Raw genomic sequence first — 17,814 nt, 5'->3', positions numbered from 1 at the left:
TATATATATATACAAGATATATAATATTTAGCACATTAGACTGCATAATGCATAATTGATGATTATGCAAGAATGTCGTTAAAAATATCCAAAAGAACATCTCAGAGTAATTCTCTGTATTAATATAATTATTTTGTATCACAGAAATAATTATGCACTTACGATACAGCGATAAAGAGTAACGAGTTTTAATCAGCTGATTGACAAAACGAAAAAAATTATTTCTTTCATGGTAGTGAAAAATTAAAGAAATATTTTATCTCCGTTAATAATTACATTAGAATTCTTATATATAATTTTTATAATGAGCTCTGCAAGATATATTATTATAATAATAATATAATTCTTGACACTCTCGATATTGTAGAATAAAAAATAAATATCCAGGTAGATAAATAAAAGCAATTTAACAAGTAATATATTTTTCATCTGTGTTAGTAATGCACATGATCCAAGTAAACATGTTCTTAATAACTAAGACTTTATCTTTTTTTTCGTATCTTACATTTACGATTCATTAATCCTCTAGATAGACATCAGAATGAAACCTTAGACACCTCGCTGGACAATAGCGATCTATGATCTGGAAAAATATACTGTGAAACGAAATAAGGACAAAACTCGGACAAGCTCTTCATCACCAGCGAAAAAAAAAAAAATGATTTCTCCGTTTTGTTAATCTGCTGATTAAACTCGTTAATTTTTACCGCTATATTGTAAGTGTGTAATTATCTCCGTGATTATACAATAATGAAGGTATATGGAGTTGCTACGGCGGGCCCGGCTGCTCCTAAATGGCTAATTTCTTCTAATGAAGTAACCGTCGCGCACAGCCCTCCGACGGGAGGCCCGTAATGACTCTCGTTGCGAGAACGGAAGTGGCACGAGCGAGAAAAAAGGTCGCAACCCTGGTCGCATAGTTAAAATTTTATGATCGCGCGTATCGTATTTACGACCAGACGAGAGCAAAGACATGTGAACTGTTGTTAAAAATATCGTCTTATGCAGCGTTGCTTTAATTAATGCTAGCTAAATGAGTCGCCCGAGGTTAATTAAACTTGACTGTTTATAGCGTTTTTCAAGACGATGTCTAAATAGACTCATCTCGGCCAGCGTTGTCATCATTGTGTTAAAGATTAATTTCGTCATAACACTTACAAAAACGCGCTTTGTACTGTGTGTTAGAGATAATTATTACTTGTCAAAAGAAGAATAGTAGTCTCATTTATTAATTTAATAATATTTTGAGTATACGTTGCACTAAAACAATTTTGGAATATTTTATTTCAAAATGATCAAATAACACATCAATATACTATATGTATATGTAATTTCTTCGTATGTTGATGAAAATTTTATTAAAAATATTTATTGAGATTTTATGAATCAAAAATAAATATTTCATATATGTACTTCCTGTTACAGATTTTACAATAATTATTTCGAAAATTAATATTTTCAAATATTTTATTTAAATAAAAATTAAATTCAATAATTTGCATAACTCACTACTGTGTGCTAATTATTTGTAATTAAATTTTTAAAAACTTTCTTATGTAGGCAATCTTTTCCATGTTTGAATCAATATGAACAGAATTAAAACATTTATCTTACAAGCTACAAACAGCTCGTGATTTCAATAAGCATGCTTCAAGTTATAAAATTCAACTATTAATAGATCGCCGCGCTGACATTTTTCGCGGACGACTAATTTCTTACAAGGGAACACGCGATCGTTCCTTCCTCCGGTAGAGAAAGCGCGCTTTTGTGTCAAAGCTCAAGGAAAACGAGGCTGGTCGACTGCCGCTTTTATTCGAATGATACAACCAGGCTCCTGCGCTATTCCAAGATTCTATATTCCGGGCTTGCTTATGTTGGCGCACGATGCACGTGCACTTTCGTCCTCGTTACCTACGTCCTCTTTCTCTTTTCTTACAGATCTCTCCTTAATAGGGACGAGGGTAAATACGGCAAGGACGTTTCGCTCCGATGCGATGCAACGGAAGATTCTCGGGGGCATTCTTATCGCAGAATTTGCCTCGCGCAATGCAACGTACTAATTTTTCTACGCCCCATTGCATTGTGCGCTGCTGTTTGTAATAATACGGCGGAATTAAAGGGACAACGCTGGGGCTAATGGCCCTTTTTTCGTCGCGACATTAAACTGCGCGCGGACGTCGCGAAAATCCTTTTCTTACTTTATCTCGTCGTAGTTTTTTTTCTACGTCTTCTTCACCGGTATATCTTATCTTATAATTGGACTACTGTAATTTCGGAATACGCGAGAGTAACATCACGAGATTTGTCTTCTTTTCGCGATAACTTTTCAGACGTTTCGCAAAGTAAACATAAATTCTATGCAAATTTAAGTGTTACGCAAAAATTAGTTTTGCAGTAATGACATAATGTTAAGCTGATATGTTTTTAAAATATGGTGTGCGTGATGCTATAATATTATCGCATTTATATACACACACAATGTGAGATTATTCTCTGACTATGTTAGAAAAATAAAGAAAAACTTCTCAGTATTTTTATAAGAGATCTTTTTCAATCTGAAAAGATCTTTTTTCATCTGTTTGAAGGGAAATATAATATCTTTTTAAAATCTAATTTAGAGTGTTTGTTTAGTGAAAAAGAAGACTAATTGGCTATCGCATTTCATAAGGCAGTGTTTTTTTATTCAACTTCTTTAATTTTAAGTCAATAAAATTAAAGACCAGATGAAACATTGTTAGTATGTTACACTTTTAGAGAGAGAGAGAGAGAGAGTATGTACAATCAAGAACATATTAGTATAAAAATAAAATATTTTCACTATTATTGCATTAATTAAAGGAATTTTAAGCTAAAATTTTGCTTTAGTTATTAATGAGATTGATTATAAATTTCGTAAGGTACTCACCAATCGCAGATCTCACGTAGCGTAAACTTTTCAAATATATACGGCATGCGAGTGTATATTTGCGTACATACCGGGTCTTAATTACTGGTTTTAGAGCATGCCGTGCATATTGCAGAGGCCGGTGTGGAGATGAACCGCAGTGCAGCAAAATTGCCCAAAACACTCGGAATAACTGCGGTTCTGTGAAAGTCCATTCACTATGGTAATGAGAGTCACGATTGGTAATTCGACAAGACTGCTCGATTCATGGATAGAATCTTTTACTTTCATTATCTTAGAGAAGGTATCCATTTAGGAACGTGAGAGTTCGTAACGATGTAAAATAAAAATATTTAATAAATTATAACGTTAGGGATGGCTCATTTGTAGATCCGATTATCGCTTTAACGACAAAATTTTAAGAGAAGCTTATTATTTACTTATATATAATCAATATTTATTTTTTTCTCCTAAAAAGTTATCTTGATATATAATATCCTTACAGTACAATCTTTTTTCGTATTCTATATTAAAATGATAATTTTATTGGCAAGATATGATAACTGAAACCGAGTTAATATGAGACGCAAATAATAAATGTTTCTCGAAAAGAAGAAATGTGATTATCGCAAATATAAACAAAATTTCTTGTTATAAATATTATAAAATTGAATGATCAAAATTATTTAATCGAACAAAAACAATTTAATTTCTAACCATAAGAGAATTCCGCAGATATAAAGTTAAATTTGGTCATTGGTCAAAAATAACATTATTTATGTGTATTAAAGTATGAAAAATTATTACAGGAATACAGTTTTTAATACGCATGATATCTTCAGATAATTACTCATTGCTCTAAATTCCACATAAATAATTTTACAATCCAGTGATTGCTTTGTACAATTTATTTTTTTATTTTCAGTAAGTATATATATATATATATATATGTGTGTGTGTGTGTGTGTGTGTACCAAGAATTAATTCATATACTTATTTTTTTATGAGACATAAAATCTTATGTCTAAATCTAATCTAGAAATACGTATCATATTTTTGAAAAAAATTTATAATACATAAAATATGATACGTAAAATTGATATAAGATAAGATTTAGACACAAGATTTTACATCTTATAAAAATAAGTATATGTATAATTCTTGATATGAAAAAATTCTTAGAGAAAAAGAAGAAAAATTTTCAATCGACAATCTCATCGGCGATATTTGCACATTGCTTTTTCAAGAATAAAAACCGTTTGGCAAATTGTTGCGAATTTTTATACATAATCGTATGCATAGTCGTACATAGTCACATAAATGCCATTGCTTCAACTATATAAAGTATATGAATATCACGTTGTATCTGGAAAAATTGTAGCTCGTATTCGTGTGTTTTCTTTGCAAAATCACCACCTTGCAAAGCATCTTGCATCGTCGTCGACGACACAATTTATAGAGATTAGCCCGCGCGGGGCGAAAACTTGCGAATCGTGCTGATCGGAATGGCTGCGGAACTTTTCCGCGTCTCGTTGTTATCCCGGGAAGATGTGAAAAAAAGTCAAACGAAAAACGTGCGGGAAACAGCATCGTGAGACTGAAACGACAGCGGATGCACGATAAGAATGTCTCTCGAGTGCGATGCAACTCTATTTCGACGTTTCCTTGGTGCGCAAAAATGCAAGAAAAGCTAAGCAGATCGTTGAGAATCGCGTGAACGTTCTTCCATACGCATATTTGGACATACCTTCATGTCTGATTATTTTTCTTTTCTTATTACGATTAAAGAAATTTAGATAACTTTTGTGTAGTTTTAATTATATTATAAATATAAGAGGGCAGTTGCAAACTGAAAATATATATAAAGCGATGTAAACGGGAAAGATGTTTTTACGCTTTTATATTTTCTCTTATATTTTTTTCATAATGTGCACAAGTATACTTTTATTTACCTCTAGCATATTTTTCCCCTATTTCTATGCGAGGAATAAAAAATGTAAAACATAAAAAATCAAGTATGAATAATAACAAATATTTTTTTAGATACTATGCACTCGCGAAACATTAAATGTTGTCAGGCCAGTAATATGCACGTGACGAATTATGCATACCTTCATGCATAACAAAATGCACTTATACGTGCACGCTCACCAATAACGGTGGTGTATTGACAGCTTTTGATTTTAATAATTAAAAATGCAAGAGAGGGAAATCGCAGTTGTATCGAATAATTATCCATTTTTACAACTTTGTTCCCAATTTGATCACCAGCGTGATTTTGTTACCACAAATGTCAATTGTTTATCACTGTATATATTATTTATCATATACTCTAATTTAATTTATCTTTTATAAATAAACATTTTATATATTTTTTCTCTATACATCTATATATCTCTACTATATATATACATAATTATTATATATATCTTTATGTATATATCTTTTTATTATATATATTTATATATAGAATTATTAATTCTATTAGAGATATATTTTTTTATAACATATATATATTTTTCTCATTTGATTTAATCTAAAAATTGTATTTTTTGTCTGCATTTTCTATTAAAAATTTAAATATTGAATTTTTATGCATTGCATAATTAATTTAATATATTTTTATGCATGCATTGCAATAATAATTTTTATGTATATGTTGCAATTTTTAAGATTTTATTATAAAGAACAATGTAACTCCGCTTTGCGCGTAATTATATTCGGTTAGATTAAATAAAATGATAAAACAATGTATAGAAATATACATGTACATAGAGATATATACATATAAATATACTATATGTATAGAGAAAAAATATATTATATGTAATAAAATTAAAACTTCAATTTTTCGAAGCATTTTTATATTCGTTCTTAGTAAGAATATTTCAAAATTATATTTATTCAATATATGTATAATATAGCTTTTGCAAATAAAATTTTTAGACCGGGATATAAAATAATATTCTTCTTTTTCATTTTGATACAATTAAATAAAAAAAAATATCTTGCATTATTAAGATAACAATAATTAATGGCTTTACAATACTAACATTTGAATAATTTAACAGCAGTTATTCTTGCATCATTAAGATGATCAATAATTATTGGCTTTGCAATATTAGTTATTGAATAATTTAATAGCAGTTATTAAATTAATGAACTAAATGCTAGCATATAAAATATATATAATTTAAAATTACAAATTAATTCTTCTTGTTTGACTTATTAAAGTATATTAGAAAAATGCCAGTAAATATGTAAAAATCTCATTTTGCATTTTGATAAAATAAAATTATAAAAAAACTTTTTTGCGCAATTTTATTAACGTATAGCGTATAAATTAATTATTGCAAGAGAAATTTCCGTATCGCGCAAGATAAAAGCAATGAATCATATAACTGATTCGAATTATTGCAATATGTTACAGTCCGTGTATTATTGAGGATAACTAATTAACGAAGGATCGAGTAAATCAATGCATTTCGTGCATCGATGTGCAACACGTGGCTCTTGTGTAGATGGTCATATTGCGTCAGGATGAGAACTAATTATCCTCTCTCGTATTGGTGATATGTAATCACGCTGTCCTTGCTATTAATATGATATAGAGATTCTAAAGAGAGAGAGAGAGAGAGAGGGGAGATACCAGGATGATACATAAATACTATTTTACGCTTTCGCGTTGAGTGACGTTAATTATTTTGGCACAAAGTATAAACCATGAAAGCGTCATTGCTTTGAAGAATGCTGCTTGAATTGATATATACATGTTCATATACATTGATAGTTTTATACGAATTAAAACATGCGATTTTATGTGGAATTTATGCATTATAATAATCACTGAAATTTATTTGAAACAGCTTGTATATATATTTTTAAAAAATGTGTTATACGCTAAAAAGAAATTTGTTAACTGACCTAAATCGTTTAATTAAATACTATTTTATTAATTAAACATATAGAATTATTTGAATTAAATACAACATATTAAATCTAACATAATGTGTGTAAATTGATTCAAATACTTAGTATATTATGTTCAATTAACAAAATAATAATTTAATTGAATAATTTAATCAAGTTAACGACTTTTTTCTTCAGTGTGTCATATTAATTATATTAATTCTCATTTGCAATTATTTTTTTATTATATTTAATGCTATAGTCTATGTATACATATATTTATAAAAGACAAGTTTTAAGATTCATGCTAAAAGATCAATCTAATGCCAATTTATATATCGCTTTTTTGTACAAAACTTACACTACAGTAAGTATTGTAAAATTAACACTAATATAATATCGTTATTAATATTGCATTGATATTTAAGCCTCATTTTCTTAAAACTTGTTTTTTAGTAAATATACTCTTTTGGCATAATTTTTAAAATTTATCTTTAATTTATAAAGTACAAAAGTATCTTGAAGACAAATTGGTACTGTCTGAGTCGACGATTGCGAACGACGAAAATCTTTCGGTCTTTATTGTGTGCGGTGTCTTTCTCAAGCCACTCGAGTGTTCTTTGAGAGAGCAATAGTGAGAATCCGAGGCGAAAGATCTATAACGTCAATATAGGATCTCGATGGGATATTTCGTACCCGTTCCACTCTTTCTGAACCTGCTATCCGATGGCGCTCCCCGCATTTTCGTGCTACCCTTTTACCTTACTCTCTTTTTTACTTATTTTATCAAACGAGTGCCGGATACGGTATTAAATTCTTAAAGGATGTACCAATACGGATTTATCTTATATGACTCGCCGCTTTTAATTCCGCGGTCGTTCTTGCGTCTTATTTTGAAGTTTATGGCTGACCCTCTTAATACGATGAAACTCGTGAAACAAGTAACAAATGTGTCAGGAAAAATTCGTCATGAATTCCCGAACGAATCATTTTCGTCTCTCGATACAAGGATTAATCCGAGATATTTTACAGAGTATGAAGAAAAATATGAATTAAATTTCTAAATATATAAAATTAATTTAAGCGCACTCAGAGTATTATCAGAAAGAGTTTGTATTTTTGAAAAATAAATTTGGCAACTAAACGAAATAATCAATTTATGCCGACGTGTCTGAAACGAGACGAAAACGATATTGTTCGAGAACACATTGTGTTGCGCGTGGCATTACGAAACGAAATTAATTCATGTCTTACACCAACATTAACATCGCGAGTTTACGCAAGTTTGTTTGTCCTGTGCCAGTTGACTGGGGAAAAAATTGCATTTTCAATTCACGAGAGCCTGTTAATTTACCTTGCTTCGTTACGAATACTCATTGCAAGTTTAGCTAGGTCGATTTCCATGGAAAACATCGCTGCTCGTTTCATTTCGTTGCGCCACGCACAAACATTCGCGGCGTCCATTAGGTTCATTTTTTTTTCTTTTTTGCAGAAACGATGGAGACGAAAGGTGTGCATGGTACTCACCTCGTATCGTTCCTGGATGTGCGGTCCGGCTTGCGCGATGTAGAGCGTGCTGGCGGTGTCGAATACTAATTCCTGGGGGATTCTGGTGACCCTCTGTCGAGCCATCTCGTGGCAATTGAGGTAAAAGGTGACGTCGGTCGTGGAAACCTTAATGACGATCTTCGACCACTTCTTCGTAAGCTTCGGCACGGTAAATTTCGCCACCTCCTCCGAGCGCGAATGCTCGTCCGAGTTTGTATAGACAAGCGAGATGTTTTGGTTCGAGCCCGGTCCATCCTGGGAGCATAATCGAGAAAATGGATCTAGCTTGACATTTTACATTCTAATTATATGTAAATTTTGTAATTATTAAAATGCAGCTTTGCATAAATGTGAATTAAGCAATTAATTATTGATAAAAATTTTTTTTCGCACGCACAGTGCATTAGATAATAAATGAAATGTGTTGAGAAAGAGATATTTTTGAAAAAGCAGAAAGAGTTGCACAATTGGATAGCTTAAATAAATAAATAAAACAATAAATAAGTAAACAAAATAATAAAAAAAATAGTCTTATAATTTGATGTTTTGGTTCGAGGCCGATCCATCCTGAGAGCATAACAAGAAAATGTGAAACTCTCGTGGATCTAGTTTGATATTTTATATTCTAATTATATGTAAATTTTATAATTATTAAAATGCAGCTTTGCTTAAATGTGAATTAAGCAATTAATTATTGATAAAAATTTTTTTTCACACAATGCATTAGATAATAAATGAAATGTGTTGAGAAGATATTTTTGAAAAAGCAGAAAGAGTTGCAAAATTGGATAGTTAAAATAAACAAATAAAACAATAAATAAATAAATAAATAAAACTATAAAAAATAGTCTTATAATTTGATATTTTGAAGCTCCCGATAGTTGAAAATATTCCCGAATATCGAAGCTTTCTAGAAATGCCCAAAGTAATTCGCTTTGCTTATCGTTCGTAGCATGTACGTGACATGTTACGAAAATGGTTCTTGAAAAGGGCGCGAGAAGAAATTTTAAGATTAAGCAATACTATCGAGAGAAAGAGAATCGGAAAATAGAAGATAGCGTTTAGTGAAGATTATCATATAAGATAACTTCGTGATTCAAAATAAGTTCTAAAGATGGAAATCCATAAAAAAGGAAATATCCTTTAAAATATTACAGTACAGAGTACATTTTCAAAGAGCGTTTTCAACATATCAATTGTTGATATAAATTCATATATTATAAAAATATAAAATAATAACTGCTTTACTGCACTACTGTAAGCACTTTTTAATTAAATAATAATTAGAATTAAAATATAAGTAACTAAAAAATTACTACAAGAAATTTTATGTCACACCATCACACACACACACATATATATATATATATATATATATATATAATATTATATATATATATATATACAGTACCCTTCATAAGTTTGGAAACACCTTACATTTTATAGTTAAAAAATTGCATAGCAGCGATCTGTTATAAAAACGTCATTTAAATATTTGATGTTTATTTTATGATTTATTATTTATACAAAAAATCTGCACAAATCTGTCAAAAGGATCATCTTAATTTAAGAGAAAAATTCTCTAAAAAAATATTCTTTAATTAGATATTCGTAACATGCAAGAATATAAACTTAATGGAATGTTTTTTATCAGTATATTATTTGAAATATTATTAATCGTGTTAACAAGAAATAGTCTTATAAATGGACATTTGTTATTTATTGCACACAGTACTTTTCACAAATTTGAGAACACTTTACATTTTACTGTTAAACAATCGCATGGCAGTGATCTGTCATAAATAAAAATGTCATTTAAATATTTTACGATTTATTGATACAAAAAATCTACACAGGTCGCTGCCATATGATCGTTTAACTGTAAAATGTAAAGTGTTTCCAAACTTATGGAGGGATAATATATAAAAATAACATTATATATATATATATATATATATATATATATATATATTTATATAATGTTATTTTTATAATATATTATTTCTTTTCCATTTTATTCATTTATAAATATTATTACAGACAGAATAAGAATATCGCAATTACATTGCCAAAACATTAAATAGTTAATAAAAGCTACCCAACTATTAAAACGGATTTCTTTAATTTGATTGATGTTATATTAAATAACGTCCTATTTTACATTCACACACACATCCTTTCGTTTCTGCAAGACATTTGCTCCTTTTTTCATCTCGGGTATATTTTCTTCAATATTATACTATTATTCATGTCATACTCGTTCATATACTTTAATAAAATCGTATAAAATTTTATGAAAGAAATATCTTGTCGAATCAGGAATAATTAGTCGTTGTAATAGTTACAGAAAAAGTTAGAGATTAAAAAGATAAGTATTATACGCTTACCGAAATTCTAATGCCCAATTGGACGACGGTTTCGAAGGGATTAAGAACGGCAAAGAGGTAGCTCGTCCGGAAAGAGGTCGGCTTAAATATGGCCACTAGAGTGAACTCGGCTGGCAACTTTTCCGGGAGGTACAATATGTGTGGTTGCTTCACCTCGGAGCCAGATCGGAAGCCAAACGCCGGGAATCCGTCCAGACCGTCATCTATATAAATATTGTCATCGTCCGTCATCGTCATTGATGACATTGTCGCCTCCATTAAATCGTATACTACTTCTGAAAGCATAAACATCAATAGTTTCTATTAAATTGAGTTCAACTGTAACAAAGCCATTAAATGTTGACAGTTCGAGCAACTAATTAATCTTACAATATTGAATTATCATAATAATATTAAATTGAAATGTTATATAGATTGATAGGTGTAATCGAGATTGTTATTAAAAACAAATTCTGAACAGAAATAAATTAATGGTAATTAAAAAAATTGATTGGTCATATTTTTCATTTGTAAAACAATTGTTACTGAAATATAAAATATGTGATAAGAAGTATAATTTTTTTGCAAAGTTGAAAATTATAAGTATTTGTGATACAGATTTTAGCGAAGATTATTCGCAAAAATGTGAAAAGTTAATTCTTTCTTCTAATTAATCTCATTTTAATGAGCTTTATTTCTACTTATACAATTTGTTCTCGAATACAAAAGAATAATCTATTATGTGTATATATCTATTATGTGTATATACCTTTTATATAAATTAATAAATACATAGTAATGCGCATCTTTATACATATATTACGGATAGATTAGTTATGGGAATCCAATGAGAACAAGGTTAATTAAGGAAACTGTTGAGAACGGGATATTCCGCGAAAAAGAGTTCCGTCCGAGAAAACTACGAAAGAGTAGTTTCGAGCGAATGTAGAAACTTTAATTAATTTTTCTCGCACGCGGATTTTAAGAGTTTCCAGAGAGAAAAAGAAAAAGGCAAAAAGATTAGTAAGTGATATTCTAATAAGATTATTTTTCAGGGAAAAATTATTTAACGATTATTGTATCTAGTTGTAAATTCGTCGACTGTATAAAATTGCAATACGTTGAAAAATTTTATCATTAACTCTTAAAATGAGAAATCTTTAACAAATTAAATTGCAAAAATTTTCGCGTTTATTAAAAAAATATAAATATCAAAAGATTAGTAAAAAATATTGAAAAAGCATCTTGTTGCAAAAATGCTAGAAAAATTATCGTAATTTTGACAATTATTAAAAGACAAGATATTGATATGAATGATTTAATTTCTAAAAATATATTACCTTCAATTGTTTCACAAATATTATTGTGGATTTATAGTGGAGGTTTAAAATGTTTTACTACAAATTTTTTTTAATATAATGCACGCAAAAAATGAAAGCTTTAAATCATATATATATACATATAAAGTTTTTAATATTGATAATTACTGAATAAAAATATAGTGGAACTTTATTGTAACAAGATATTACGTTGTATGCGTATGCAATCTGTACACATACACAGTATGATTAAGATCATAATTCTTTAATATATGACAACACCATTTTGCTCGCCATGCGTCATGCTTCGTTCCATGACACTCGATACATCGCGTGATATTCCGCGGCTGAAAGCCCGATAACCGATATTTATTGTCGGGGACACGAGTTGCCGCAGTAAATCGCATTAAAAATCCTTCGTGCGAGCAGACATCGACACGCTTGACTAGTCATTGCTAAAAGACGCTTCTCGTTACACTAAATCATATACTTGATATTGTTGATCCCGAATGAACGATTTTCATTAGTACATACTAAAATATATAACGTCATTTTGCTGCCTTTAATAAGCACGAGTGAGATTTTTTAGAATCATGTTGTTAATTAAAAAACATCTTTTGCCATCCTTTTTTGTACATTTTTAATGAATTTGTATAAAATATTCTTTTTTAAAAAAATATTCTTGTTTTCTAAAAAATATACATACGTTTAAGTCGAAAATACATATTTTAAAATAATATCTTGTTCACCGGTTAATGAAATATCGTCTTTATATATTTTTTATATAGTGTACTCTCACTTCGTATCTTTTTTCCTACACATATTTTCGTGTCTCATGTCTCATATCATAAATAGCTGCTCTAACAGCAAAATTCGTGAGCAAAGTAAAAATGTCCAACAAAAATACACGTAACAGTATGTCGGCGAACGGCGTAAGTTAAATTATCGCCACGCCCGAGGTAATTTTCAAATTGCATTTGGCTGCACCATATTCTCGTGTAACATATTCTACGGTCACGAGAACGTTGAGTGCCCAACGAATTCTCGTTTTCAAATCCGACTTGTTTTCGACCGAGTAGATTTTTTTGCGAATCGCAAGTAGAGTGGCCTTTTCTGTAAAGGTAATCCAATTTTTTATTTATATAAACAGCAAATGTGAAACTGGCTGAATATCTCCGATAAATATATTCTGAGAGTTGAGAGCTGTAAAGCAAATTGATATTATATATGTATATGCATTTATCCGGTTTATTTAACATCCATGATAAGAAGAATTTTCAATTTATATTAATAATTAGCAAAAGTAAAAAATGTTAATGTGTTATTTATTAACAAGTTTTATATGAATATTTTCGCAACTAATGTAAGACTTTAGTATTATATTTTTTTATCATTTTTTACATATCCTTGAACATCCATTTTTCGTATTTTTAAGAATAAAATCTTACCAATTTCAATATGTCTTTAATCACAATTAAAATATTTGATTCGTGCAACTACATAACAATTATTATCACCGTGATGTGCCGATATAATGTAGAATGTAGAAGAGTCACTATTTTTCTCTCTAAAGATGGATTGTTTAAAATGTATCTTCTACTATTTTTCTCCACATTCTTGAAAATATCTATGCGAAACATTTGCAATAACAGTGGGGAAGATTTCAATGCTTGATGGATTGCAGCGTGGAATTGATATGCATGGTGACTCGAATGCTGGTATAGGAACCAACCGTGACCTCCTATGTGCGTATACATTCCTGACGTAGATCTCTATTTTGTGCCGAAATTGCGATGGGTCGAAATCATTTCGAAGCCCAAACTAGAAAGTGAGCGCAAATTGAAAGAGGAGACGCTGACTGAAGTAATTAAAGTACACAAACAAGACTTAATGACCGAGCGGATCGAGTGTGCGCTTTCTTTCCGCATTTTAGAATGATCGTCACACGAAAATACATTTCCACAGAAATTGATTTACGATACGTTAATGGAATTGCATTTGCATTTAATTTATTTCGACATTAATTAATAATTTTCTTATTATTTTTCGCGATAAGTGTATCATTCATATTTCTATTAAATTTTTTCCCGTCATAAGTATATGATTTATTATTACGCTTCTCTCTGAAATTGTAGATGAGATTTCTCGCATCAATATATTCATATATATTTTGCAATCACCATATATTAACAGCTATTATTTTTACGTCATGTGATGAATGTTCGATATTCGCATATAAAATAATAAATTATTGTTTTTTGCAAAAACCATGCAATCATATCAGCAGTAAACATCAAAATGGGTATCATCGTTTACCGATTGCACAATCGCATTCTATTTCTATAAATTAGAATTTATGTCGTTTTCATCTTCGTGACGGAAATAGCTCTAAATATATTCTATTCATGAAAACTATTCATGAAAATAGTTTTAAATTTTCTAAAAACTTAACAATATGCATATGCACTCACAAAGTTATTATTTTGTCCGAGGATAAATAGATAATAAACTCCACACGTCGCAAACGCGCTTATTAGCGTTGGAAAAATTATTATAAATTATTATAATAATGATGCGCATAATATGCGTTTTCACGCGAATTCGCTTGACCATAATTCTCGCTTCCTTCTTCGTATTTTGCGTGAATACATTTGCATAAATCCGTATGCCAATTCGCCGTGTCAGCTCGTTACAACTTTCTCGATGGTGCATATAGGAATTCATGAATCTCACAAATCGAACAAACGAATTGAACGTTTCAATATGAGACGAAATGTAAATGTCTTCTTTAAACTCTCGACACGCGAAGAGCGTTTTGTTGTCGGTTTTTCTGCATCTTTCCATACTGCAGTCTATGTTGTTTATTGCAATATTCGTTACAGGCCGATATTTTTATTTCATCATCTGATTTTTCTATAAATATATATTTCTGCGTTATTTGCCACAGTTATATTGTATTTGTATTCCATAAGTCACATAAAATTATCTTAGATATATCAATATACAATATAATTTATAATGCATTTATCTATATCATTTATCAATTTCAAGATATATACATATATACAAATGTGTATTATTTTAAAAAGCAGTATATATATGGTTTAACATTTACATCTGAATTTGACACAAACACAATGACAATAATTATTTTTAAAAAATTATTATTTAACAAAAACATTATTTTTTATTATAATAACTATAATTTATGTATAGTTATTATATATGCATAACAATTTTATTTTTATAAATTTTAGCTATTATTATTATTTAATTTTAAAATTCTATTTTTATGAAAATCCATGTATAAAAAGTTTGTATAGGAATTAATCTTATTGATGATTGTCGTCAATTTTCCTACATTATGTTAAAAAAAACTTATTAAACATGAGAAGCAGAAAAAACGAGTACACATGTTAGGCATCATTGCTACTATTGCAAGGCTTGGCCTTCGTGAAAATAAAACGTGAGAAAGACATCCCGGGAGACGTTCTTACATTCTAGCAAGTTTTCTGATCTCCCATCAGGGACAGCGCTTTTCTTCAGTCTTGCAATGCAATTCTGCAATTTTTGCGAACAGTTTATTTCTGGCGAGCGGAGAGTACGCTCGTCTCGTATTTTTGCATATTTTAATGCATGAAGAATGCTGCTAGCTTCACATATTTTTCAATGTACAAATTGATTAAAAATTGAATAGAAAATCAATGAAGAAAAACTATATATGTACATGAAGGAACGCATTATATGTAGGGATTGTATATTTTGAAAAAATTTAATTTTTATTGAAAATAAGCATTAAAAATAAATTAAATTGCTGTGGCTAAAATAAATTTTAACATGCAAAAAGTAAAAAAAATATATATATTATAAATATAGGTTTTTTGTATAAACTGAGAGATTCCATCACAATATTTATAGATATTTGACATTTTATTATTGAAATATTTTTATATAGGATATATTCAATATATTACTCTACTATTTTAGTAGATTATGTATCTTTTATATAAACTAGGAGGGGGAGGTATATAATATCTATGAAATCATGTTTATATTATTGAAAGTCATGGTATCATTAGCATATGAAAATAATTAATACGTTTATAATATGTAATATATACTTTTGTATATGTTTCTGTAAACTGCATACATAAAATATAATATTTTCTCTTATACAGTCTCTCTTTTCAGTCATTGCTACATTGATAATTTAGAATAAAATATTATAATTAGTTGTTTACAAAAATTAAAATTTTATAAAATAATTGAAAAGGATATTCATTTAATAAAAAATAAATGATAAATAAGTTAAAAAAAAAAAAAACAGAAAAACATAACAAATACGCTCGCAAATATAATGGTAAAAAAAAATAAATATGGCAAAGACAATAAACATGGCAAAATTCGCAAAAAATCGAACCAATTTTCATATTTGAATTTCTATGTCTAATTTATCATATCGTAAAAATTTATATATAAAAAATAAGTGCAGTTTCTTAGAAAAAAATCTTTGCGATTTTGTGTTTGAAGTTTCAGATAAAATAATTTCTTATCTTAAATAGCTTTGCACAATAGACAAGCGTAGTATGCAAGGAACGCGAAGTTAAGAGATCCGCGAGCTTCCCTCTTTCTTGCATCTTCCGTATTAAAATCTCTAAGTCGCTGGCATCAGAGAATTCTGCGGGAAACAATAGCGCGGACGCGACGCGATGAAAGACAAAAAGAAGTCGGTTTTTCCATCAAAAGTTCAAGTAAAGCCAAGTGACGAGCAGATAGATGCAGCCTCGTTAAAAACAAGAATAGCGCCGCTATCTTACGCTGTTTATTATTACATTGGAAACTACTGGCCGACAACTACTGGTACGCGAGAGCGACATTGTATTTTTAAGTCTTATAAGCTTCTGTTTATTGTGCATGGAAAATATACGCCGAAATGATTGTGCCTGGACTTCGATATTTGCTCTACGCGGAATAAAAACATTCTCTCAGGCAAGTGCATATACGCGACGTATTCACAAAATCGCACCGCGGAAATGCGTCTGTTTTCGAACAATTATCACGCGCGGCCACGCAGACAAAAATATTGTCTATTAAAGTTTGCGCAAGAGAGCGAAACAATATTTGTCTGTCATATGCAATAAAATATTGCAATATTCTTATTAAATTTTTATTATATCTTTATTTGCATTCGTTCTCATAATACGCGCGATTTATTAAATTGTGCAGGATGGTAACCGCGCGCGAAATAGATACGTTAATTTCCTGCGCAGTTGAACGTTTCATCTTATTAATTATAGTATTGTATATAGTAATTTTTAATAGGATAGGATATTAACAATTATTACGATAAAATACAGCGCTGCTTCTCGAGAGCGTTTGTTCTCGCGAAGAAATAATCCCTCGCAAATTGCGTTCGCATCGCGATGCAAACTCGTTCCTGGCACATTATTTCTCACGTAAATTCTACCGACGCGATAGAAGAAGTTAAACGGCGAAACAAACAGCGCCGCTTAGAAGTTGGTAACCTCGGGATGGAAGAAGCTGCGAGGGAAGAACTGCGCAAAATCAGATTACAAAAGATTGCGGCCAAGAGTGCCCCCCGATTCCTCCATTATCTCCATTCCCTATTTTCCACTGAAACGAATCTCGGGTGAGAAGCTAAGAGAGCGGGAGATCGGACAGAAAAACAAGTGTAAACCCGTTGGTAAATCGAGTTTCGAACGAGAATTTTCCTCTCGCGGTCTTGTTCGCGAATTTTAGCGGTCGCGGCTGATGTGTTACGTCCGCG

At 30.0% G+C, this 17,814-nt stretch overlaps 1 protein-coding gene across 6 annotated transcripts in view; it reads right to left on the bottom strand.

Annotated features, from left to right (window-relative positions):
- Positions 1-17,814, bottom strand: part of Mp (collagen XV/XVIII-type protein multiplexin) — a 232,390-nt gene that overhangs the window by 150,973 nt on the left and 63,603 nt on the right. For all 6 annotated transcript variants that reach the window (XM_029317419.2, XM_029317413.2, XM_029317415.2 and 3 more), the window contains exons 3-4: positions 10,729-11,003; positions 8,321-8,596 (exon numbers count right to left, since the gene is read on the bottom strand). In XM_029317419.2, the coding sequence (XP_029173252.1) occupies positions 8,321-8,596; positions 10,729-11,003 (551 nt within the window). The remainder of the gene's footprint in view (positions 1-8,320; positions 8,597-10,728; positions 11,004-17,814) is intronic.

Source organism: Nylanderia fulva, unplaced genomic scaffold (assembly GCF_048542155.1).
Source record: "Nylanderia fulva isolate GAGA-0341 unplaced genomic scaffold, ASM4854215v1 Scaffold1, whole genome shotgun sequence".
NCBI lineage: Eukaryota > Metazoa > Arthropoda > Insecta > Hymenoptera > Formicidae > Nylanderia > Nylanderia fulva.
The sequence above is the reverse complement of the archived record's forward strand: the minus strand, read 5'-3'. Positions and strand labels throughout refer to the sequence as shown.